The sequence below is a fragment of the Amblyraja radiata genome, chromosome 20, assembly GCF_010909765.2.
Source record: "Amblyraja radiata isolate CabotCenter1 chromosome 20, sAmbRad1.1.pri, whole genome shotgun sequence".
NCBI classification, from domain to species: domain Eukaryota; kingdom Metazoa; phylum Chordata; class Chondrichthyes; order Rajiformes; family Rajidae; genus Amblyraja; species Amblyraja radiata.
This window is the reverse complement of record NC_045975.1, coordinates 25,234,365-25,258,370: the sequence shown is the minus strand read 5'-3', so window position 1 is coordinate 25,258,370 and position 24,006 is coordinate 25,234,365. Positions and strand designations below refer to the sequence as shown.

General features: G+C 43.1%; 1 protein-coding gene across 1 annotated transcript in view; it reads right to left on the bottom strand.

Annotated features, from left to right (window-relative positions):
• The window catches only part of ddb1 (damage specific DNA binding protein 1), a 68,697-nt gene that overhangs the window by 39,968 nt on the left and 4,723 nt on the right, over nucleotides 1–24,006 (bottom strand). Inside the window, exons 2-13 of the mRNA XM_033039097.1 lie at nucleotides 21,705–21,853; nucleotides 16,668–16,784; nucleotides 16,250–16,471; nucleotides 14,573–14,687; nucleotides 12,744–12,841; nucleotides 12,009–12,167; nucleotides 10,712–10,795; nucleotides 7,266–7,382; nucleotides 5,707–5,809; nucleotides 4,806–4,881; nucleotides 1,726–1,834; nucleotides 383–561 (exon numbers count right to left, since the gene is read on the bottom strand). Coding sequence (XP_032894988.1) covers nucleotides 383–561; nucleotides 1,726–1,834; nucleotides 4,806–4,881; nucleotides 5,707–5,809; nucleotides 7,266–7,382; nucleotides 10,712–10,795; nucleotides 12,009–12,167; nucleotides 12,744–12,841; nucleotides 14,573–14,687; nucleotides 16,250–16,471; nucleotides 16,668–16,784; nucleotides 21,705–21,853 — 1,528 coding nt within the window. The remainder of the gene's footprint in view (nucleotides 1–382; nucleotides 562–1,725; nucleotides 1,835–4,805; nucleotides 4,882–5,706; nucleotides 5,810–7,265; nucleotides 7,383–10,711; nucleotides 10,796–12,008; nucleotides 12,168–12,743; nucleotides 12,842–14,572; nucleotides 14,688–16,249; nucleotides 16,472–16,667; nucleotides 16,785–21,704; nucleotides 21,854–24,006) is intronic.

The following is a 24,006-nucleotide window of genomic DNA, read 5'->3' as shown; positions in this document are numbered from 1 at the left end:
GGACCAGCATCAGGTAAGCAGGAGTGCAGTTTTGTGTTAAAAATTAGCATATAGAAGAGATGATAATTAGTGAGGAAATGGCAGTGACAAATATAATATGAAATTGGAATATTTAAAATAGATGTTAAAGATCTGATGATCTTGGAATCAGATTACAAAAAATGCTAGCATACTTTCCCACCATGCTTACATTCAATAAAATATTATAGGGCACACTGGAAAATATTATGGGACTCCTGAACATCATGAATTGAGCCTAAATCAAGGCGTTCATTAACATGGGCATGAACCAAAATTGCTCCTGTACTAAATGGCAGAGGGAAATTTTAGAGTGGCTCGAGTGAGAAGAAATCAATGATTATGACTCAATCGGATTCATTACCTGATTTGTTTGAGCTCCTTGGGATGGATTTCCAGGTAATACAATACACGACCCACTGCTACTACTATCTGGCTGTTATTGCAGGATGCCACACTGATATTCTTTCCATTTGGTTCCTTCCACTCACTAACCAGAGACTTTGGCTCTTGGCTGACCAGTCTCACTGAACCAGATGTTATCTGAAGCACAGAACAGTCATTAGCACTAAGAATGCATTACAACATATGTTACAATTGATACTTGGGTTCTGCATGGGGAAAACAAGCTGATTATCCATTCTCAAGCAAGAAATACTGTTACAATATAAGAATTCTTAGCAAGCAGTCAATTAAAAAGTGTGTAGACATTGACAACTTGGTTGTGTGATATTTGCATAATATGGCATTTTAACTTTACAACCTTGCAATGCCCAAATAGTGAATCCCATAGCATAGGTTAGTACATATCAACTACCGATTCTAATACCATTTATATTAGGTATCTGGTAGTAATTATATATTTTATTTAATTTTCAGTGTTGTCAAAATGGTTGTCTCATCAGATTTCCATTTGACGAAATACCAGATCAATAATGAGGTTGAATCATATATTCCCCCAAATAATCGGGAACATTACAAAGATTTAGAAATCTAGTAAAGGATGACCTAAACAAATTAATAAAGATGATAGAAATAAATTAAACTAGTACAAAATATAAAAGAGGAATGGAAATGAAGCAAGAGCAGAAAAGTATATGAAGATTCTTGGAGGCAAGGACACAGGTGAAAAATACGGAAATAGCTGAGATATTAAACAAATATTTTATCCCCTCAGCATAAGAACAATATTTATTGTAACAGTGTAAATAGACAACAATGAATTGGATGAGAAAGTGGAAATTAAATTAATCAATGTTGGTCACATTTTGGGGAAAAACCAATGTAGCAGCCAGCTGTCAGATCATACACGTGCAGTTTTCGAAGTTGTTTCCTTTTAGTTAAAAACAGATAGCATCACATACAAATAATTTTAATCAATCTAACACAACAACATTAACAATAAATAAATTAGTATATGGAAGGGAAGTTAAGGTATGACCATTGTGCAATATATTCTGATCACAGAACATCTATAGACACAAAATTAGAAATTGGGACTCCTACAAGCTCATGAAATTTGAATTTCAATGTTCAAATGTATTTTTTTATTATGTACCAACAAAAATAAGAACTTAGTCAATGATACTGTCGTTTCCTTAATGCAACTCATACTACCTGCAAATATTCACCAGGGCCTAGATTTTAAGATATTGAGATAAAAATCTGACACTAGAAAAGTAATGTTGTATCTGAAGTCTCTCTCACCTGAATGAGCTGCTGATGGGCAACATTCCCACAGTAAAATGTCTGTTGGTCATCAACAAAGCCAGGCATTTCAGTTTCTTCCACCTCCTCCCCATTAAGCATCAGCACACTGCAAAGACAAAACAGTAATTAATAAAATACAAGCACTGTAATATCACCCACCTCCCTCAGCAATGGTTATTATCCTCCTTTTGGCTACCATGCTCTTCCAGGATTTCTGGGTAGAGATTTTATAAACAGAGTTCACTATACTGGAATATAATTCTACTAGAACTATTATGGCACAGGAGACCATTTAGCACACATCCATATAGAGCAATATATTGGGACCTATTCTCCCAATCTCTCCCTATTCTCTTATAGGTCCCAATATATTGGGACCTATAAGATTGTTAAGGGCTTGGACACGGTAGAGGGAGGAAACATGTTCCCGATGTTGTTGGAGTCCAGAACCAGGGGCCACAGTTTAAGAATAAGGAGTAAGCCATTTAGAACAGACGAGGAAACACTTTTTCTCACAGAGAGTGGTGAGTCTGTGGAATTCTCTGCCTCAGAGGGTGGTGGAGGCAGGTTCTCTGGATGCTTTCAAGAGAGAGCTAGATAGGGCTCTTAAAAATAGCGGAATCAGGGGATATGGGGAGAAGGCAGGAACAGGGTACTGATTGGGGATGATCAGTAATGAATGGCGGTGCTGGCTCGAAGGGCCAAATGGCCTACTCCTGCGTCTATTGTCTATTCTCGTCACTCTTTCCATGTAATCATGCATATTATTTTGCTTTGACTGCCAATTTAAAAACTTATTTGATAAATCAACGGATCGTTTTTCCAAAACATTGGCCTGTACTACTTACTCATACGCGTACATCTTCCTGAAGATGTATACCATAAACTTGTTATAAGCCTAGCTGTAATGCATACATTTCTGCTATTTAAAATAACAAATAATTGCTGCTTAATTGCCATACTCAGGATAATGTGGGACATGAATAATCTAAAAGACCACTCTCTTGATAGTAAAAAATTTGCTTTAAATTTACAATCTACTAGACTAAGTGGGACCCATTGGGTCCCAGTCACACGGGAGGCCTGCTCCCCCAATGCAACTCATTCCCCAACGCAATATTCCACCACTCACCCGTTCCCCCAACGCAACCCGTTCCCCCCAATGCAATATTCCACCACTCACCCATAGCCCCTAACTGCGCAGACGCGGCTGACGGGTTCCCGTTGTGACGCCCCTAATCCCCCCTCCTCCCCTCACTCCACCCTTTGACCCCCCCCCCCCAACGCATTCACTCCATCCCCCCTCAACACCCCCCCCCCCATCCACTCTTAGCGGTTCTCCGGTGGCGCAGCAATTCCCGCCTGTTGGGTTCCCATTGTGACGTAGAACTCGCAGGTATTACTGCGCAGGCGCAGCTGACGGGCACGGCAAGTGGAAAACGGATTTATTAAAGCTTAAAATGTGATTGATTTAAAATATACAAGATACATTTATTTGTCACATGTGCCAGTTGGCACAGTGAAATGTAATCACCATACAGTAAAAATAAAGAACACAACAGAGTTGATAGAATTCAACATAAAACATCCCCACACAGCAGAATCTAAGTTTCCCACTGTGAGGGAAGGCACCAAAGTCAGTCATCTTCCTCTAATGTTCCCCAATGTTCACCCGTGGTCGGGGCCTCCCCGAGCCCTCCGCAGTCGCCGATATGGGCGGCCCGATGTTCAGGCCCGCTCGCCGGGGTGATGGAAGTCCGACGTCGGGGCTGGAGGACCTCCTCAGCGGCTTGGACACCTAATCGGCCACCTCCTACCGGAGCCCACGGCTCCCAAAGTCCGCAGGCCGCGCTGGGCAGAGATGCAGCGCTGGCGGCCCTCGGCAAAGGGCCCCAGGACTTCACGTTGACAGCCAGCCCGCCCGCGTTGGAAGCTCTCCCAAACCGCAGCTCCACGGTGTTGGAGCAGCGGCCCAACACTCCGGAGCTCCAAACGGCGACCCAGGTAGGCATCGCCCGCTCCGCGGTGAATCCAGCGCCATGCCGCCGCTGTTGAAGCTCTGGTCTGGTACCCGGTCCCCGGCAGGAAAGGCCACTCCGATCCAGGTGGTAGGTTGCGAGGAGGGGGGCGAGGACGCGACTCGGAGAAATAGTCGCGTCCCCGCCAGAAAGCGACTGGGGGCGGCCAGATACATCGGGAATCAGACAGGAGTGTCGCACCCAGGGCCACAACCAGCGCAGAGAAGCAGCGCTAAATCCAGTTTGTCTCGCCGGGTTAACCTACCAGCCCTGTCTGGACTGACGGGACACTAGCCTGGAGCCGTGGAGTTAGTGCTGCTTCTCCACGCTGGCTGTAAGCCTGGGCCGCCGTTCCCGTAAGTCCAGGCAGGGCTGTAGGTTAACCCAGTAGGACAGGCAGAGTTGAGCTGGATTTAGTGCTGCTTCTCCGCGCTGGCTGTAAGCCTGGGCCGTTGTTTCCATAAATCCTGGCAGGCCTGGTAGGTTAATCCGGTGAGACAGGCAGAGTTGAGCTGGATTTAGCGCTGCTTCTCTGCACTGGCTATGAGCCTGGGGGCGCCGCTGCAGTCTGTCTCCGACGTCTCTGGCCGGGAGGGGGGGGGGCACTCGGTAGGAGACAGGGATGGTCCAGTGGCGGTTCGGCAGCGACCAGAGACCGGCGCAGTCGGAATACCAAACTCGCTTATTGGATGTCTGGCAGGCAGGCCAAACTAAAATAGCATGATCTATTTTCTTTTAAATAGTAAAAGCTTGTGCAGCAGTCAAGAACATTTTTCAAATATTACTTTTTGTACATGATTTAGAAAATAATTTTGTATTGGAAAATACAATGTGCGATTCTGCTGTATTTGTAATTGACTATATGTAAACCACAAAAGTTTTAACAGTCTTCAAGCCTAAAATGACACAGGAATATTAAACATGATTATTTCTGAAAATAAAAATCACTTTAACTATTGCCATATATATTCAATTATTTTACTATGCTATAACATGAAAGCACACTCAATGTCCAAAGAAAGAAAATACAGAATATATGTTCATAAAACAACTTCTTACCGTGTTTGTCCAACAAATGAAAGCACCAACATATCATCAGTGTCACGAGTGGAATCAGAACGCAATGGCCATAAACCTGAGAAGGGACAAAACCAGGTCAGGGAAATACATTATTAATTGTGATGTTATACATCTCATTCAAATCGAAAAGACATCTCAATCAATCAGGACAAACCAAGCACCGGCTTGATTAGTATGGGTGTCAAGGGTTATGAGGCAAAGGCAGGAGAATGGGGTTAGGAGGAAGAGATAGATCAGCCAAGAGTAAATGGCGGCGTAGACGAGCCGAGTGGCCGAAATTCTGCTCCTAGCACTTATGACCCTATAACCGTATGACCAACTACATACACAGCAAAATCCTTCAAACAGGACTCGTTAATATGCTTTTTGATATTAAAGGTAGACCAGATTGGGTATCTGATCTGAAGGATAAAGCTTCAAATAACGTCACAATACTTGTGATCACCACCCTCATTTTAAAAGGTTATGCAAAACAAAGCAGGCATAAATTCACGCTTCCTGATCTTCTCTCCTTCTTTCAAGTAACTCACTCTAGCTGTTACACACTTCCAGTGTCTTCTGGCACCGAACGTTTTTCCCTGTGCAAGGCTAGTGACAGTTTTACAACTGGTTGTACACACTATACAAAGTTTAAGCTATCCAACTTTGTGCTTATACTTGCCAAACCTTGAAAAAAAATTCTATTAAGGCATTTCCACCATTTGACCAACAAAATCCCAGCCAGTGTCCAAGGGTGAATGTTCCATGCATTGCAATATTGTTTTGTTTAAGTATAGGATAAAGTTGTAATATTGATAAACCATTCACAAAACAGGAGTCTATCCTCAGTAAAACTGTATGACATTTAATCTGAACTTTTCAAATGTTTTTGCCAACATACCCTTAATACCAGGAAGATCGATGCTTGCATGTTCATGGATCCCAATTCCATTTCGGATTATTCTTAATGAACCTTCCTTAAATGCTCCCGAACAAGTAACTAGCTGCAATAACAGAGAAAGATCACATGATCAGTCGTAAGCTCACAGTACTGCAAAACCCAGCACCACTGCTGCTGTATGAACCTTGGTTCAGGTGCATTCACACTGGGTGAACTTTGAAATCAAGATTTTGTTACTCTCTTTACCATTGAACAAATCCTTAAAGAGCAACATTTTAAAAGATAAATATTTTAGAAAATGTTTTGTCTTTTTTTTTTATACTGTTTCTGCAGTACAACCCCATTGGTATTTCTGCATCATCCAGGCATCTTGAAGTGGCTTGGCATTCTACTAGAGCCTAGTCAAAGTGTTGAGAAGTTACTTGACCAGAAAACTTTCACACGCAATCAAAAACATACCTTCACCTGATGTCCAGCCACATGAATGCTTGCACAAATCTCAAGTGTTAGTTGATTATCTTTCAAAAATATACATTTATTTTTCTGTAACCAGCACTTTGCTCTCACTTTCTATTCTAAAAACATGTTTTCCTCAACAATTTAGCACTTTATCTCCCTAACCAGGGGGGTTTTCTTAGCTTATCTAAACACTACCCTTTCCCAGTTGAGATCACCTAGTTCACTGTTATTTCATAATACATTCAATCTTTAACTACGGAATCGAAATTCATTACAAAATATTGAGCTGTATACTTGTTGCATTATATCATTATTAGTTCCAGCTTACTTTTTTACCACCAGACTCAGGAACAGCTTCTTCTCCTCTTTGTGTATTTTAAGTGTCTTTAAAATGCTGTTTTAGTACTAGCCCCTCTGATAGCTTGTTCAATATACTCACCACCCTCTGAGTGAAAATGTTGCTCCTCAGGTTCCAATTAAATCTTGTTCCACACACCTTAAACATATGTCCTCTGGTTCCTGATTCCTCTACTCTGCGTAAAAGAGTCTGTGCATTCATCTTATCTATTCTCCTCGTGATTTTATACACCTCTATAAGATCACCCCTCAGTCTTCTACGCTCCAAGGAATAAATTCCTATACTTGGTACACTGACTGATGAAGGTCAATGTACCAAAAGCCTTCTTTACCACCCTTTCTACCTGTGATAATTTTACAATCAAACTCATTGCGGACATTGGACTTTTCTCTGAAACTGTTACGCTACTATGATGAGTAGAGCCAGGATGTTTAGGCACTAAAAAACTCTGAAATAGGCAGGCAAAAAGGCATAATAAAATTACAAAAAATGCATGAAAAGGGCATTTATTGACAAAAAAGGCATGTATTTCCAGCCCCACCAAAATATGGTTAAAAATGATGATAATTATATCCTCCACATTAACATACACTTCTTCTGGATGCCAACATGAAACAGTATTATTGGAAATAGTAAATGATAATCAACAGAAGATGAGCCATTTCTTCTTCATATCATAAAGGTCATTTTATAGTCTGATGGATTATGGCAAAGAATTGAGGGGGGAAACCTTTCATCTTACCTGGCCCTGACCTTGTCTTTCCAGATCTACGACACACATGTCCACGATTGGACCTAAATTAGTGAAGGTTTCCATTCCAGCAACATAAGACCCCTGTTCATTGCTATCCACATTTAGCTGCAACAAAAACATAACAGATTTAAAAATAAAAGTTTTTTTATGTTAATATGTCCTGTCATCTTCAAACTATGTTCAATACATTCATCTGGGGTAATTTAAACTCGACGTAGTTGTATTCCTGATATCCACAAATAATAGGATGAAGCAAATAAGAGACGAATTAAAAAAAAAAAAAGATTTATGATGCTTCCCACATGGCCTCAGACAACGATTTTTCCATAAGGCAACTTAAACACTTGAAAGGCAATGCACAGAATCTTCTTGTCCTCCTGAAATCAAGTAAGAAACATCCTCCGACACTAACAATTCTCTCCTAATATTTTCCCCATTATTACCCCAATGTCGGCTTTCCCACGAGCAAGTACCAAAAGCAGGGCTCGAAATTAGCGGTTGCCCGGGTGCCAATGACCACCCAAAGTGCCGCCGGGCAACCTAAATGCCGAGTCATTTTGCCCGGCTTGGCACTGCAGATACTGGTTTATACCGAAGATATACACAAAAAACTGGAGTAACTCAGCAGGTCAGGCAGCATCTCTGGAGAAAAGGAATGTGACGTTTCGTGTCGGCGACGGTAACAAGCTGTAGTGCAAGGTAAAGATACTAGGTGCAGGGTGACAAAGGGCCGGAGCGAATGGCGTGCCCCGCACAGCGGCAGCGGCTCCTCCTCCTCCTCCCGCACCCCGCCCACCCTGATAGCGGCCGCTGCTTGCCACTCCGCCATATCCGCTTTCAAAACAAACCCTCCCGTACGCCGAGGCTGGGAGGGAGGAAGGGGGAGGCCATTCATCCTGTACCGATCCCCCAATTCATTCTGAACTGATCCCCCCCATTCATCCTGCACTGATCCACCATTCATCCTGCGCTGAACCCCCAATTCATCCTGTAGCGATCCCCCCCATTCATCCTGTAGCGATCCCCCCATTCATCCTGTAGCGATCCCCCCATTCATCCTGTAGTGATCCACCCGTTCATCCTGTAGTGATCACCCATTCATCCTGTAGTGAGCCACCCATTCATCCTGCACAGACCCTCCTCCGATCCACACTGTACTGACCCCCCCATTCATCCTGTACTGATCATCCCATTCATCCTGCGGATCCCCCTTCCCCATCCATCCTGTACTGATCACCCCATTCAAGAAGAATGGGGGGAGGATCAGTCTGAAGAAGGGTCTTGACCCGAAACGTTGCCTATTTCCTTCGCTCCATAGATGCTGCCTCACCCGCTGAGTTTCTCCAGCATTTTTGTCTATCCCCATTCATCCTGTACTGATCTCCCCATTCATTCTGTACTGATCCCCCCCATCCATCCTGTACTGATCCCCCCCATCCATCCTGTACTTATCCCCCCCATCCATCCTGCACAGATCCCACCCCCCGTCCATCCCGTACTAATCCCCCCATTCAACTCCTCTGACATCCCCGTGCTCTCCCCTCACAATTTTACCTACTCCAACCAACATGCACCAATTCCCCTGCCTCAATCCATCCATTCCGCAACGATGGCCTTCTCAACCCCTCCCCCCATCTATCCATCCCGCACTGATTCACACACACCCCCCCCCCCCCCCGACCGTATTGTGCTGGAAATGTCTTCAGAGCAAACATTGACTATGTTTGATAACAGAATGCAATCAAATGTGTTTTAATTCATTAATGTTATTATTTGTTTTAATCCATAAAGATGGATTAATTAAATTGTGAACTCGTGAAACATTAAAACCGCACTGTTCGATTGTCACTGCTACCGTTGACATGTAATTACAGAATTATTTTTAACGGCAAATCAATGCTCTTAATATGGAGTACTGTAGTTATTTAATGAGCAACATTCACAACTATACGTTGGATTTATCCAGGGTTTACTTCTACAGTCGGTCATATACATTACAAATTTGGTCAGGAGATATTTCAGTTGAAATTTTAAAGTTAATTCTGAAGTGGGAAGAATGGAAACAGCATTTATCAATATTTTTTTTAAACCTGGTGCGTACAAACTGGGTATCTTCATTGCTGTTCATAGCATATACATCTAATCTGAATGTCCGGTAATGTGGCGTTTTGACACCTTTAAACATATTACCAAAAGAACATTTGGTGCAGTTATGTCCTTTGACCATCTCTTGTCAGTTAGTGTAATGTTTAACCTGTCAAATGGGTATAGTCGGTTTTAACAGCTATTATCATAAAATGCCTTTAGAAATTTCCTTGCAACCTGTATATTTTGTTGTGGATAAATGATGTGGGAAGCGAGCGTGTTTCTGTACCAATAGCAATAACGAACCATGCTATGGCCATGTCATGATAATTTTCGGTCTTTCATAGAAAACATGCTTCCATCAATCTGTAGTCTGCATGGTTAAGCATATATGTTACCATCGTCCAGGGTTTATTGACACAGGTTGATCATGCGCTGAATAATTCAACCACATTTTTGTTTGGAAGCGGAAAGAAATAATAGAAATTGCATTAATTGCAATGTGTAAAAAGAGTTGAGATACTGTGAGTGCTTCATTGAGCATAATTCCGAATGGTAACTAAGCACTTCGTCCGAGCACATTATTGCACACATCATGCAAGCCGTCTTAAATGACCACCTAAACTGTCATTTGGCAACCTAAAAAGCTGCCTAGGTTGCCCGGCTGGCAACAGGGAAAAAAAGTTAAGTGAGAGCCCTGAAAAGGCCAAAATCAGAGTATTCACAAGACGAAAGTTATAATCAGATGACAAGTCATCCTAGGTTAGAACCTTACATATCTAGCATTATAGTCCAGGGCACCAATATTTATAAGAGGACAGAAGTGAAAATAATACTAATCATACATAAAGCATTGCAAAGAAGAACTTGCGCCTGGAAAAATAAACAAATGTTTTACACTACATTTAAGTAGACTCACAAATTGAACTACATAATAATGTTGACTAATAATGCTGCCAGCAATTATTTTTTTCCCTTTTCCTTTCCATATCAATCTCAAATCAGCAGGAAGAGGCAGTCTCATTCAGGCATCTTCCAACGTAACTTCCGCACCAGAGGTGGGGAGATATATAAGTAGCAAATCTTAATTCACCTTGGATACTGGATCACAAATTCACTAGAATTGGAAAGCTACAGTACCTGGTTCAGTAGCACAAGCCAAGGTAAAGACGTAATTTGTGTAAATTACTTCCAATAGCAGTAGGCAAAGTGTGTCATAGAGTCATAGTGTCATACAGTGTGGAAACAGGCCCTGCAGCCCAAATTGCCCACACAGGCCAACATGTCCGAGCTACACTAGTCCCACCTGCCCACAATAGAGTCAGTGTCAATGTGTTTAAAGTACTCACCTTAACAAGCTGTGAGTCTCCAAGACGAGACCCAACAAATACGACTCCATTGTCCAAATACGTCAAACATTCTGCAATCGATGTCTATGAAGGACAGATAGGATATAGAACATTGTATGATATGAAAATTATAATAAACTAAATTATTATTTACAAATTCAAATACCACTTCTGAGAACAAAAAGATGAAAAGTTCTGAAAACTACAGCATCAATAAATTTACTGGTTGGAGTGATGATGAATTCACTGCAACTTTACTTCAAAAATAAAAAAGAAATTCCATAACCACATTGCAACTAAACAATTAACATGATAAAAAATACTGATTTCCTATGAAACTTAAGATAAATTACTTTTGAAAAGTAGATAACCTGACCCAAACCAAGACACAGAGCTACAATTTAATCAGATTTCCAAAATACTACAGGGGAGCCACAATGAACTGTACTAAATATTCAGCTGTTCATAAGAGTGGCTTCGCTGAAAGAACAGTGCTTTTTCAACCTATCCAAATCGAAAGGTGGCAAGATAAAGTATAATATTGGGTAATTTGACATTATTTAATCTGGTACAGAGAATGGCCTTAAAATGAAGGAATTTAATGCAAATATTAACCTAATTATTATAAATTAATTTTCTTTGCTAACAACCGATGTCAAATAAGCATGTTAAATTGCTAATACCATAATACAGGGGTCGGCAACCTTGTTCTGCATAGGGGCCAGGACCCATGTCTGTGAGCGGATGGCGGGCCACATCAATCGTCATAGTGTGACACTTGGTGTTGTTTTTTGCATTAGTTTTCACATGTTTTTCAATTCGTTTTCTGCAGTTCCCAGGTTCCTCACGTGCCCCGGGACTGGCTGCAGTTCCCAGATTGGCTCGCCTGCCCCGGGACTGGCTGTAGCGCCCAGGTCGTCTGCGTGCCCCAGGACGAGCTGCAGTTCCCAGATCAGCTCGCTTCCCCAGGACTGGCTGCTGTTCCCAGGTAGGCTCGCCTGCCCCGACACTGGCTGTAGCGCCCAGGTCACCTGCGTACCCCGGGACTAGCTGCAGTTCCCAGATCAGCTCGCATCTCCGGGACTAGCTGCAGTTCCCAGATCAGCTCGCACCCAGTTGCAAGGTCGCGAAAACTAATTGAAAAAAAAATACGCCTGCGGGCCGGATTTCGGATCACGGGCCAGATTCGACCCGTGGGCCGTAGGTTGCCGACCCCTGCCATGATACCACCATCAGCAATTATTATTATTAAAAACCTCGGACATCCATTAAAAAAGGGCAACTCGACATTGCTAACCTCTCCCAGTAGTTCAACACGGAGGTCTTTGACAGTGATGTTACCATCCATTTGTTCCTCCCTCTCTAGGAGCAGCATAAACAAACGTCCCTCCATATCGCCCAACAGGTACCGAGAACCATTGGGATCCACGCGATTATGACAAACAATTGTGCTTTGCTGACAATAAAGTAGAGAAAATATATTTGCATTCAAAGGTCATAACCTTCTTTAAGAAACTAGGTTTGTTAGCAGCAATGCATTTCTTGTTATAATCAAAGTCAAAGTCAATTTTATTCGTCACATGCACCCGAAGGTGCAGTGAAATGAATTTGCCAGCAGCGATACACTTAAAAAAAAAACACACAATACACAATAGAATTTAACACAAATATTGAACAGCTTTTAATTAAAGAGAAATACCGAGAGCTATGACTGTTTTATTTATATAATAAAGATTATTCAACATTCAAATTATTTCATTTCAAATTTCCAGAAACTGCAGGGGTTTTATTGATTTGAGTTAATTATGCACAATCCTTCTTCTGTTCAACTTTACCACAATGAAAATTCAGCAAAAAACTCTGTCCGTTTTCCTTATGAATTATTTAAAAATGAAAACGGGAAACAGAATGGATAAGATAAATTAAGCCATGGGTAAAGATTTCAAATAATCCAAACACATTACGAACTATGTTTTCCAAGGTCTTCAATTACTTCACAAGATGTTCTATAATCCCTTCTGAGGTTTCCTACCTTGATAGCAGGTGGTGCAATTGCCAGGTATTTGTCTCCATTGTGGTACGTGATGGATTCTTGGCCTATGATTAACGCTCCTCCAAATGGTTCTGGAACTGAACAAAATAACTGAATAATTTATAAATATTCTCAAGGCACAGGAACAAAATGCATATTTCTCTCAAAATGGTGCTAGGGTATCTTATCCATCTAGCCCAAGCAGCTGCATGGACCTTAATTTCATATACAATTGAAGGGCAGTACATCCTCCGTCTGGCACTGAGGTGTCAACCGAGATTCATGTGCTCAATAAGCGAGTTCGGTATTCCGAAAAATGCAAGGAATCATGGGATTTGTCATTCGCTAAAAAGAAAAAGCGAACGAAGCGCTGGCTGTATAAACTGTGTATAAATTCTTATCTTTATTCATAATTTATGTGTAAAAATATATTTAATCTGAGGAACGGGGGTGCCAGGCAGCGGGAGAGAAGGGTGTAACAGCGAGAGAGAGGGGGCAGATGCGAGTGGAAGACAGAGGGAGAGACTGGGACCAGCGGAGAGACATTCTCGGCAGCTGCGCGCACACAGATCCGCGCCTCAGCCGCAGCCAGGATCGAACCCGGGTCCTCGGCACCGCAAGTGCTGCCGAACCACCACTGGACCGCCCCCGTCCGCACAGATCAGAGCCGGGCTGAAGCAGCCCCCCACGCCGGCAGCACGTCGGGGGCCATCACCGCTCCGGGCCGGCCCCGGACTGCCAGCCAAGCCGGCGGGACAGGCAGAGCCGAGCAGGACCCAGCTCCGCGCCAGCTGCAAGTCCGGGCCAGCCCCGGCCTGCTGGCCAACCCGGCGGAACAGTCCAGGGCTGCCAGCCAACCCAGTGGGACAGGCAGAGCCAAGCTGGAGCATGCGCCATCCCCCCCCCCCCCGTGCTGTCCAACCGCGCCCCCCCCCCCCCGCCAGGGCCATCCCGGACACCTCCGGCCACCACCGGACAGGGGCTGGACACCCGGGAGGGGACGGGGACAGCTCAGCAGCAACTCAACAGCACCCGCAGCGCCGGAGACTCGGGCCCGACCCCAACCATGGACGAAACGCAAGCCTGCACACAACGCAGCACCACAGTTGCCGAGAATGTTAATAGAGAGTGACCCAAGACCTGGGCATGCGCAGTCGGAATACCGAACTCGCTTATTTTCTGATGTGAGACATGAACCCAATCACTGATTCCAAGCCCGGAGTGTTAACAATTGAGTCAAAGCCACTTCAGTCTGAAGAAGGGTCTCGACCCGAAAAGTCGCCTATTCCTTCGCTCCATAGATGTTGCCTCACCCGCTGAATTTCACCAGCTTTTTTGTCAACCTTTCATGTTCAATTCCAATGAATTTGTTTGACAATGGCAATGACAATGGACCTGGTAAAAATAGAGCTGCTTTACATCCAGCTGTAAAGGGAAAATTGTCAAGCAGGACTGCCATTCAAGACTGTTTAGTGACAACTATGAGAAAGCATCGGGGCATAAAATTTGGTTTAAATTTAAAAATAGGCTGAATACAATTTGTTGAGATCTCAATATGAAAAATGACCACTTACTTCAGGCAACTAATGGCTACCAGCACTTTGGAAAAAAAGAAATGTGTCATCACCTTTGTGCAAGCAGACCGAAAGGCAGGAATATATACTAAACATTTCTGATTTTGTGCAGAAAATATTAATTCAGACCGCACATCCTGCGGTTGATTCCAATTGATTTTTCTTTGAGGGATGTTACATTTACATAAACCCCTGGAAATCAGTGGCTGAAATGAACAACTCATCACTGTCTTTTTTTTAAGTGGCAATATCAACCTGCAATGACCATTGATGCTTCAGCTTCCACATTTTCCTGCTTCCAAGGTCCCTTATTGAATTCTTTTTCTCTCAAAGATACTTCATATGTCTTTACATGACGGCCCTGGGGATCCTAAAAAAGAAGAGAAAACAAAGTGGAAGACATATAATGCAGTGAGCATTGAGCATGGTCATCATACACTGATATTCCATTAATTTATATAAATATGTAGGGCGGAATCTCAGGAAATTAAACATGGCACAGTGCGGGGTACCTTCGGGGTCAAATGGATGAGCATGATGTTCATCTTTTTATGAATGGGATACTGGACCAATCAATGAACATTCAATGAAACAAACTTGATGAAGGTATCAAACTTCTGCATGAAACATTGAGTGTAGCTCAAGCTGAATGTCAGTCACAATGCAAGGACATGCCACATCTCAACCTAAGGACAGCACCTCTTACAGAACATACAAGGCAGTTCTTACATCTAAACATCAGTGTGTGAATGGCAGCCAGAATTAAATTATGAGCAGTTTTGCGCTGGGAGCCTTCCCGATTATCTCAGAGTTTGCAGTTGGATTTATGAGAAAACTGTTAACATTCACCATCATTTCATTGGGAAAGAACTATTGTAGGAATATTAACTTTCACAATTAACCATGGGAATCCAGAAATTGTAGTAATTGTGATTCCCTTTTGAAGCCTAGCTCAGCATAATTTTCAAAAATTTGCGATCTGGCAAAAATATTTACAGCATATTTACAATCATATTTATAGTGGGCCAGAAGGAGAGTCCCAACCCAAATGCAGGTCTCCCACAGATGCTATTCGACCCGTTGAATTCCTCTAACACTTAGTGTTTTGCTCAAGAATATGTACAAACTATTATTACAATACAGTTTTTCTTTGAGTTGAAGATTAGAATTTAATGTGCACTAATATCTCTGGCCCTTTTAAATACTTAAAATTCCAATTACCGTAGATGTTTAGAAATTTGTTATTATTTTTTACACAAATATTTCAGTTACATGAATCATTTACTGTCTAATCTGTATTTCACACTGTACAAAATATTTAACAAACTGATTGAAAATCATACTTTTTACTTCCTGACTTACTGTCTGTGAGAAGTATTTGGCTGCTCAGCCAGCTTAATGACAGAGGGTCAGGGATCCCGAAAAACTAGAGTCGATAAAAATGACCTGATGGAAAGGTTTAGGTTTATGTTCATTATTGTCACGTGTACCGACGTACATTGAAGACAGACACAGAATGCTAGAGTAACTCAGCGGGATAGGCAGCATCTCTGGAGAGAAGGAATGGGTGACGTTTCGGGTCAAGACCCTTCTTCAGACTGATGTCAATCATGTACATTGAAGAGTTTGGTTTTGCAGGCTACCCAATCAAATCAGATAACACTGTACAAAGAGAAATCTACCAGGGATATGTAAATTCCTCGTGGACAATTTTCTTCAAGGTCAGTAACTTTGCACAATTGGCAAAATGAAATAATTTCTATTGCCCATTTATCTGCCTTGAAAAAAATATTTTTTACAGCTTTCCTATATCATTCGACTAAAAAATACTCAGTGCACTCCAGTTGCATTAGTCTTCATTTCTGGAATAGAAGTAAAAGGCTCATCCAACTTACTGAATCACAATGTCACCACAACACTCTGATTTCTTACCTGATAGACAAAGCAAATGGTTGGGACCTGACAGCCATACAGAAACTTCACATCAATTACATGAAGCTCTTCTAGACGAATATTAAATGCCTTCAACTCTTTGTTGTCTCTGTCTAATGGGATCACCTTGAAGAGCCCATCATATAGTCTGAGACCTATCATGCGACACTCAGGGTCCACAATACCGATTATTCCAGTCTCAGAAGGGCGCCCAATACGATCCTGAAAGGAATATCAAAGGGATGTTAATATCATTTGCAGAATGAAATCCAGGTGTTAAAAAGTGTACAGGAAGCTAAGGTGGATTGGTAAAACATCTAATTTAGATGGTCCAATAAATTCTGATGAAAAAGTCATCAACTAGAAATGTTACATATTTCTATGTGCTGTGACTGTGCTGAATAGAAATTAGTTTTACCTGTACATTTCCATGGGCCCTTGTGATGATATCGATGGTTTCTCCATTCTGTTTATATTCCAGAATGCAGGCATTGTATTTTGCAGTCAGAATGAAAAGCAGGTCCTTACCTTCTCCCTGTTTGAAGAAAAATATAAAAATTAATAGTTTATCTATGGACAATAGTTTAAAAATGGACAAGATGGCAGCGCTTCGCGGCAGCGGCTTCTGCAGTCCGTCTGTCTTTTTAAAATTTTTGTCCTGTTAGGTGTATGTTTTGGTTTTAGTTTTATATTATTTTTAGCTGTGTATATGTGGGGGGACGGGGCGGGGGGGGGGGGGGGGGGGGGAGAAACTTTTTAATCTCTTTCTTGTACGGGGACCCGACTTTTTCCTTGTCGAGTCTCCGTTGGCTTTGGGGCTTAACATCGTGGAGCCGGCGGCCTCCATCCGGAATCGACCTGGGGCTCCAGTCGCAGAGCCTGCGCACTCACCATCGTGGAGCTGGCCAACTTCGGAGCGCGGAGCCCTGTGGTGGCGCGCGGCTACGACCTGACTTCGGAGCTTCGGAGGCTTCGGCTGCACGCCCTGTGGACGGTAACATCGGGAGCTCGCGGGTCCCTGGTGGGAGACCCCTTTTCGGAGCTCCCGCAACGGCAAACTTCACCCGCCCGAATCGAGGGGTTTAAATCGACCCGGAGCGGGGCCTTACATCGCCCGGCACGGCTTAAACGGCCGCGGGACTTACCATCGCCCACCGGGGGCTCTAACATCAAGAGCCTCGATCAGCTCGATGCAGCAGTTTGACTGCGGGAGAAGAATAAGAACAGAGAACAGGGAACAGATAAGACTTTTGCTTTCCATCACAGTGAGGTGGTGTTTGGAGATTCACTGTGATGGATGTTTGTGTGGAACTGTGTTAATTGTGTGTTTTGTTTTTTTTTGTTGTTATGACTGCAGGAACCTATGTTTGAACCTATGTTTAAATGACAATAAACGGCATTCTGATTCTGATTCATTAACCAGTGCACTACAAGTACTTTCTTCATGTCGTGGCATGAGGGGAGCAGAACATTTGCTCAGATACCATTACATTTTATGGAGTGAGCACCAAGAAATATGCAACAGGAATAAACTATTCACTTAAAAAATTGAAAATAACTGACTCCACGCATTTATTAGTTTGTTAAGGGCTTGGAGATATACCTATTGGCAAATCAGAGATCCCAAGACGCGATCTCTGCTTGTTTGCGATATCAATGAAGCAGTGAAAGCAACGCATCAATAAAAACTGGTAGAGATGGGAGAGGGAACGAAAAATCAGCTGCCATTACCTCTCCTGATCACCATCTGATATCTCCAGTAAGAAGAATGCATTTTACCATCAGTTTTGGGCCATATTGTAATGATATCTTGTTCGGTATACACGAATTGGATCAAAGAGTTTGTTTCCACGCTGTATAACTATGACTCTATATCAGGTACCAACATTAACTATTAAACAATCATGATTTATGAATAGGAACAGGCAGTTTGAGCCTGTTCCAACGTAATAAAATTGCAATTCTGCATTCCATCTTCCCATTGCAACCTTACATGCACTTGTTCACCTATAATCTACTTCTACATTATAAATGGTCAAAATCTTTGCCTTCAATGAGTTGTGTGGGAGAGTTGGAAAGATTCACAACTTTCTGGGAAAAAAATGTGCTTCACATTGCCTTCATTGGATGGCCAACTAAATTTAAAATATCTAGATTTTCCCACACCATCAAGAAGGACATTATGTTTCTTTCCAGTATCTCTCACTCTTCTATACTCCAGCAGATACAAGCCCACCCTGTTCAACCAGCATTACAGTTACCCGTCTTCTGTGATCTGTTTCGAATGCATTAATACCCATAGTATAAGCAAATTTAACTAACAATAGTTTAGTGTCTTCATTCCGAGTCACCTATATAAACAGTAAAAGGATGAGGCATCAGCAAGGTGGAACAACACTCATTACATCTCAATGGATAGGAAAGGTTGAGACGGATATGGGCCAAACACAGGCAAATGGGACTAGCTCTGGGAGACACCTTAAATCAATATTTGGGCCGAAGGGCCTATTGTATAACTCCATGATACTATTCTTGTCAAGACATTCAAACAAGTCCCGAATTAAGTAATATAGAAACATAGAAATTAGGTGCAGGAGTAGGCCAATCGGCCCTTCGAGCCTGCACCGCCATTCAATATGATCATGGCTGATCATCCAACTCAGTATCCCGTACCTGCCTTCTCTCCATACCCTCTGATCCCCTTAGCCACAAGGGCCACATCTAACTCCCTCTTAAATATAGCCAATGAACTGGCCTCGACTACCCTCTGTGGCAGAGAGTTCCAGAGATTCACCACTCTCTGTGTGAAAAAAGTTCTTCTCATCTCGGTTTTAAAGGATTTCCCCCTTATCCTTAAGCTGTGACCCCTTGTCCTGGACTTCCCCAACATCGGGAGCAATCTTCCTGTATCTAGCCTGTCCAACCCCTTAAGAATTTTATACGTTTCTATAAGATCCCCTCTCAATCTCCTAAATTCTAGAGAGTATAAACCAAGTCTATCCAGTCTTTCTTCATAAGACAGTCCTGACAACCCAGGAATCAGTCTGGTGAACCTTCTCTGCACTCCCTCTATGGCAAGAATGTCCTTCCTCAGATTTGGAGACCAAAACTGTACGCAATACTCCAGGTGTGGTCTCACCAAGACCCTGTACAACTGCAGTAGAACCTCCCTGCTCCTATACTCAAATCCTTTTGCTATGAAAGCTAACATACCATTCGCTTTCTTCACTGCCTGCTGCACCTGCATGCCTACTTTCAATGACTGGTGTACCATGACACCCAGGTCTCGCTGCATCTCCCCTTTTCCTAGTCGGCCACCATTTAGATAATAGTCTGCTTTCCTGTTTTTGCCACCAAAATGGATAACCTCACATTTATCCACATTATACTGCATCTGCCAAACATTTGCCCACTCACCCAGCCTATCCAAGTCACCTTGCAGTCTCCTAGCATCCTCCTCACAGCTAACACTGCCCCCCAGCTTAGTGTCATCCGCAAACTTGGAGATATTGCCTTCAATTCCCTCATCCAGATCATTAATATATATTGTAAATAGCTGGGGTCCCAGCACTGAGCCTTGCGGTACCCCACTAGTCACTGCCTGCCATTGTGAAAAGGACCCGTTTACTCCTACTCTTTGCTTCCTGTTTGCCAGCCAGTTCTCTATCCACATCAATACTGAACCCCCAATGCCGTGTGCTTTAAGTTTGTATACTAATCTCTTATGTGGGACCTTGTCGAAAGCCTTCTGGAAGTCCAGATACACCACATCCACTGGTTCTCCCATATCCACGCTACTAGTTACATCCTCGAAAAATTCTATAAGATTCGTCAGACATGATTTACCTTTTGTAAATCCATGCTGACTTTGTCCAATGATTTCACCACTTTCCAAATGTGCTGCTATCCCATCTTTAATAACTGACTCTAGCAGTTTCCCCACTACCGATGTTAGACTAACTGGTCTGTAATTCCCCGTTTTCTCTCACCCTCCCTTCTTAAAAAGTGGGGTTACGTTTGCTACCCGCCAATCCTCAGGAACTACTCCAGAATCTAAAGAGTTTTGAAAGATTATTACTAATGCATCCACTATTTCTGGAGCTACTTCCTTAAGTACTCTGGGATGAAGCCTATCTGGCCCTGGGGATTTATCGGCCTTTAATCTATTCAATTTACCCAACACCACTTCCCGGCTAACCTGGATTTCACTCAATTCCTCCAACTCCTTTGACCCGCGGTCCCCTGCTATTTCCGGCAGATTATTTATGTCTTCCTTAGTGAAGACGGAACCAAAGTAGTTATTCAATTGGTCCGCCATATCCTTGTTCCCCATGATCAACTCACCTGTTTCTGACTGCAAGGGACCTTCATTTGTTTTAACTAATCTCTTTCTTTTCACATATCTATAAAAACTTTTGCAGTCAGTTTTTATGTTCCCTGCCAGTTTTCTTTCATAATCTATTTTTCCTTTCCTAATTAAGCCCTTTGACCTCCTCTGCTGGTCTCTGAATTTCTCCCAGTCCTCCGGTATGCTGCTTTTTCTGGCTAATTTGTACGCATCATCCTTCGCTTTGATACTATCCCTGATTTCCCTTGTTATCACGGATGTACTAGCTTCCCCGATTTATTCTTTTGCCAAACTGGGATGAACAATTTTTGTAGTTCATCCATGCAGTCTTTAAATGTCTTCCATTGCATATCCACCGTCAACCCTTTTAGAATTAATTGCCAGTCAATCTTGGCCAATTCACGTCTCATACCCTCAAAGTTACCTTTCTTTAAGTTCAGAACCATTGTTTCTGAATTAACAATGTCACTCTCCATCCTAATGAAGAACTCAACCATATTATGGTCACTCTTGCCCAAGGGGGCACGTACAACAAGACTGCTAACTAACCCTTCCTCATTACTCAATACCCAGTCTAAAATAGCCTGCTCTCTCGTTGGTTCCTCTACATGTTGGTTTAGAAAACTATCCCGCATACATTCCAAGAAATCCTCTTCCTCAGCACCCCTGCCAATTTGATTCACCCAATCTATATGTAGATTGAAGTCACCCATTATAACGGTTTTGCCTTTGTTGCACGCATTTCTAATTTCCTGTTTGATACCATCTCCAACTTCACTACTACTGTTAGGTGGCCTGTACACAACACCCACCAACGTTTTCTGCCCCTTAGTGTTTCGCAGCTCTACCCATACCGATTCCACATCCTCCAAACTAATGTCCTTCCTTTCCATTGCGTTAATCTCCTCTCTAATCAGCAACGCTACCCCACCTCCTTTTCCTTTCTCTCTATCCCTCCTGAATATTGAATTATATATAAGAGGGTGCCCTGCACTTTCATGAAGTGAGGATGGAAGAGAAAAGAATCAATATATAATTTAGAAAGAAAATACACCTCACTCATCAGCAAATTACTGCTGATGTCTAATACATCATCGGACGTCATACCTTTGGTCGGAAGAGTTCCATTACAGCTATCTTGCCGTACATGCCTACTTCCTTAACAGGACGCAAACCTTCTGGAGTCACCACATAAATCTCCAACCGTGTGTTCTTGGCAATTAGCAGATTTAAATCATCTGCCGAGGTGAAATGACCTGAAGCAGAAGAAAATACATTTAGACCATTTTTGTTTCAACGTAGGTCTGCACTCTCTGAACCTAACGATAATCGGTCTTCTTGAACTGTTGAAATTCATTGAGTAAAAGGAACACCATCAGTAATATGGAGATCCAGGAATTCTGACCAAGCATTCATCATCCATTTGTATTTAATTATTCCAAACTAAAAATGGTTTGTTCAAGGTGTATTTCACATTAAAAGAAAATTTTCAATTTTTTGAATTTGGAGGAATGGGAAAAAGTATAGGAGACCTAGAATTGTTTTTAAGGAAACTAGCATTTCACGTGAAAAAATTTCAAGAAACACCCGATTGGAAATAAATATATAAAGAGCGACCACATAAATTAACTGAAGATAGCATTAATAAACTCAAGGTATTAAATTCAAACTATGATGGAAATCTAAATAAATACAGTCATACTGGCCACTCGTATGTACAAAGCGCTGAATGGAATCAATAGTTGAGTTTTGTTTAGAGATACAACATGGAAATGGGCCCTTCAGCCCACTGAATCCACGCTGACCATCGATCACTCGTTCCATGTTATCCCACTTTCTCATTTACTTTCTACACGTTAGGAGCAACTTTAGAGTTTACAACTTTACATTAACCTACAAACCTGCACATCTTTGGGATATGGGAGGAAAACAGAGCATCCAGAGGAAGCGCACATGGTCACATGATGAATGTGCAAACTCTACACCAGTGCTCTTCAATCTGGGCGGTACTGCCCACTAGTGGGCAATTTAAGCTTTTAGGTGGGCGGCAGAATAATTACATGCTGTATTAAAAACATCCAAAATATACACTCAAATTTGTGAGAGAATGTATGTGAAAAGAAAAAGTTACTATCATTTTAGAGAAAAGTATTTGAATTATGTAATTTAAACTTTTATGCTGCATTAATTTTTAACTATGTAAAATATTGTAATGTTTAACCACCACCAAACCCCCCGGAGCGGAGTCGGGTTGGAGCCGGCGCCGAGCCACCTCCCCGCCGGCTGCGAGCCCGGCCTGATACCTCTGGCCGCCTCCGGACGGGGACGGCCCAGCGGCGGATCGGCAGAGCCCGCTCCGGGGCTGTCGGTTGGCACGGCAGGGCGGCGCTGCTTCTCCACGCTGGCTCTGGGCCAACCGATAAGCCACCTGAGTGACAGGACAGGGGAACTCTCCTGCAGACACCCGCCCAATAAAATCTCACCTGCTCTCCCCTGCCGCTGCTCCGGTGCCAAGGGGGGCCAAATGACAGCCACTGGAAAAGGAGAGAGGCGCAGTGGACGGTGACCGGCCCGCCGAGGTCCCTCTGTAACCTGTGATGCCGAGGGATTCGGGTCTCACTCACTGTGGGGGAGGGCAGGTGTGATTCTCCACAGACCCGCATCTCCGGCCTCAGTCGGTACAGCGACGTGAATCTCTGAGCAGCGGTTTCCACAAAGGAGCGGCAGTCAACGGGATAGATGGCAGGAGAGAGGAGGCAGGAACTGGGGAACAGGAGAGGGGCTTTCCCCTCCGCGCCGGCTGCAAGTGCGGGGCCGCCGCTGGACAGGGGCGGGCACGTCCGGCCACCCTTCTGCATGGACCAGTGGAGAAGGGAGAACTAGTGTCACTAACTCCAGTAGCAATTCAGCAGCGCAGGAGACCCGGTTCGATCCAATGTTTTCCTCCAGTGACCTATGACCTGGTCATGCGCAGTCGGAATACCGAACTAGCTTAACCGGGTATTGAACATACATAAAACAAGATTATGCCAAAACGTTTTCATTCATCGTGCCACGATATTGTTCACCGGTGCACATGTAGATATGCAGGGATTTGGGTACTTGGGAAATGGCAAGTGGGTGTCTGTGAGAATGGGCTGATGACTCTGCAAGCTGCTGGACCTGGCTCCACTAAATCTGGAACTTCAGGAAGCTTCTGCACCTGTGACCCACTGGTTGCCACAAAGTCTGGACTTTTGCAGGAGCTCAAGAAAACTGACGCTTAATGCATGCTTGTGATTGGTCCAGAAGGGTGGCCTGCACCTGGAAGTTTCTTATTGCCCGAAAGATGTTTCTACTTTTCTGTGCCTCCCCACCGTCACCCGTGATTGGTTGCCTTCAATGGTATGTTTCTCTATATACTATGATG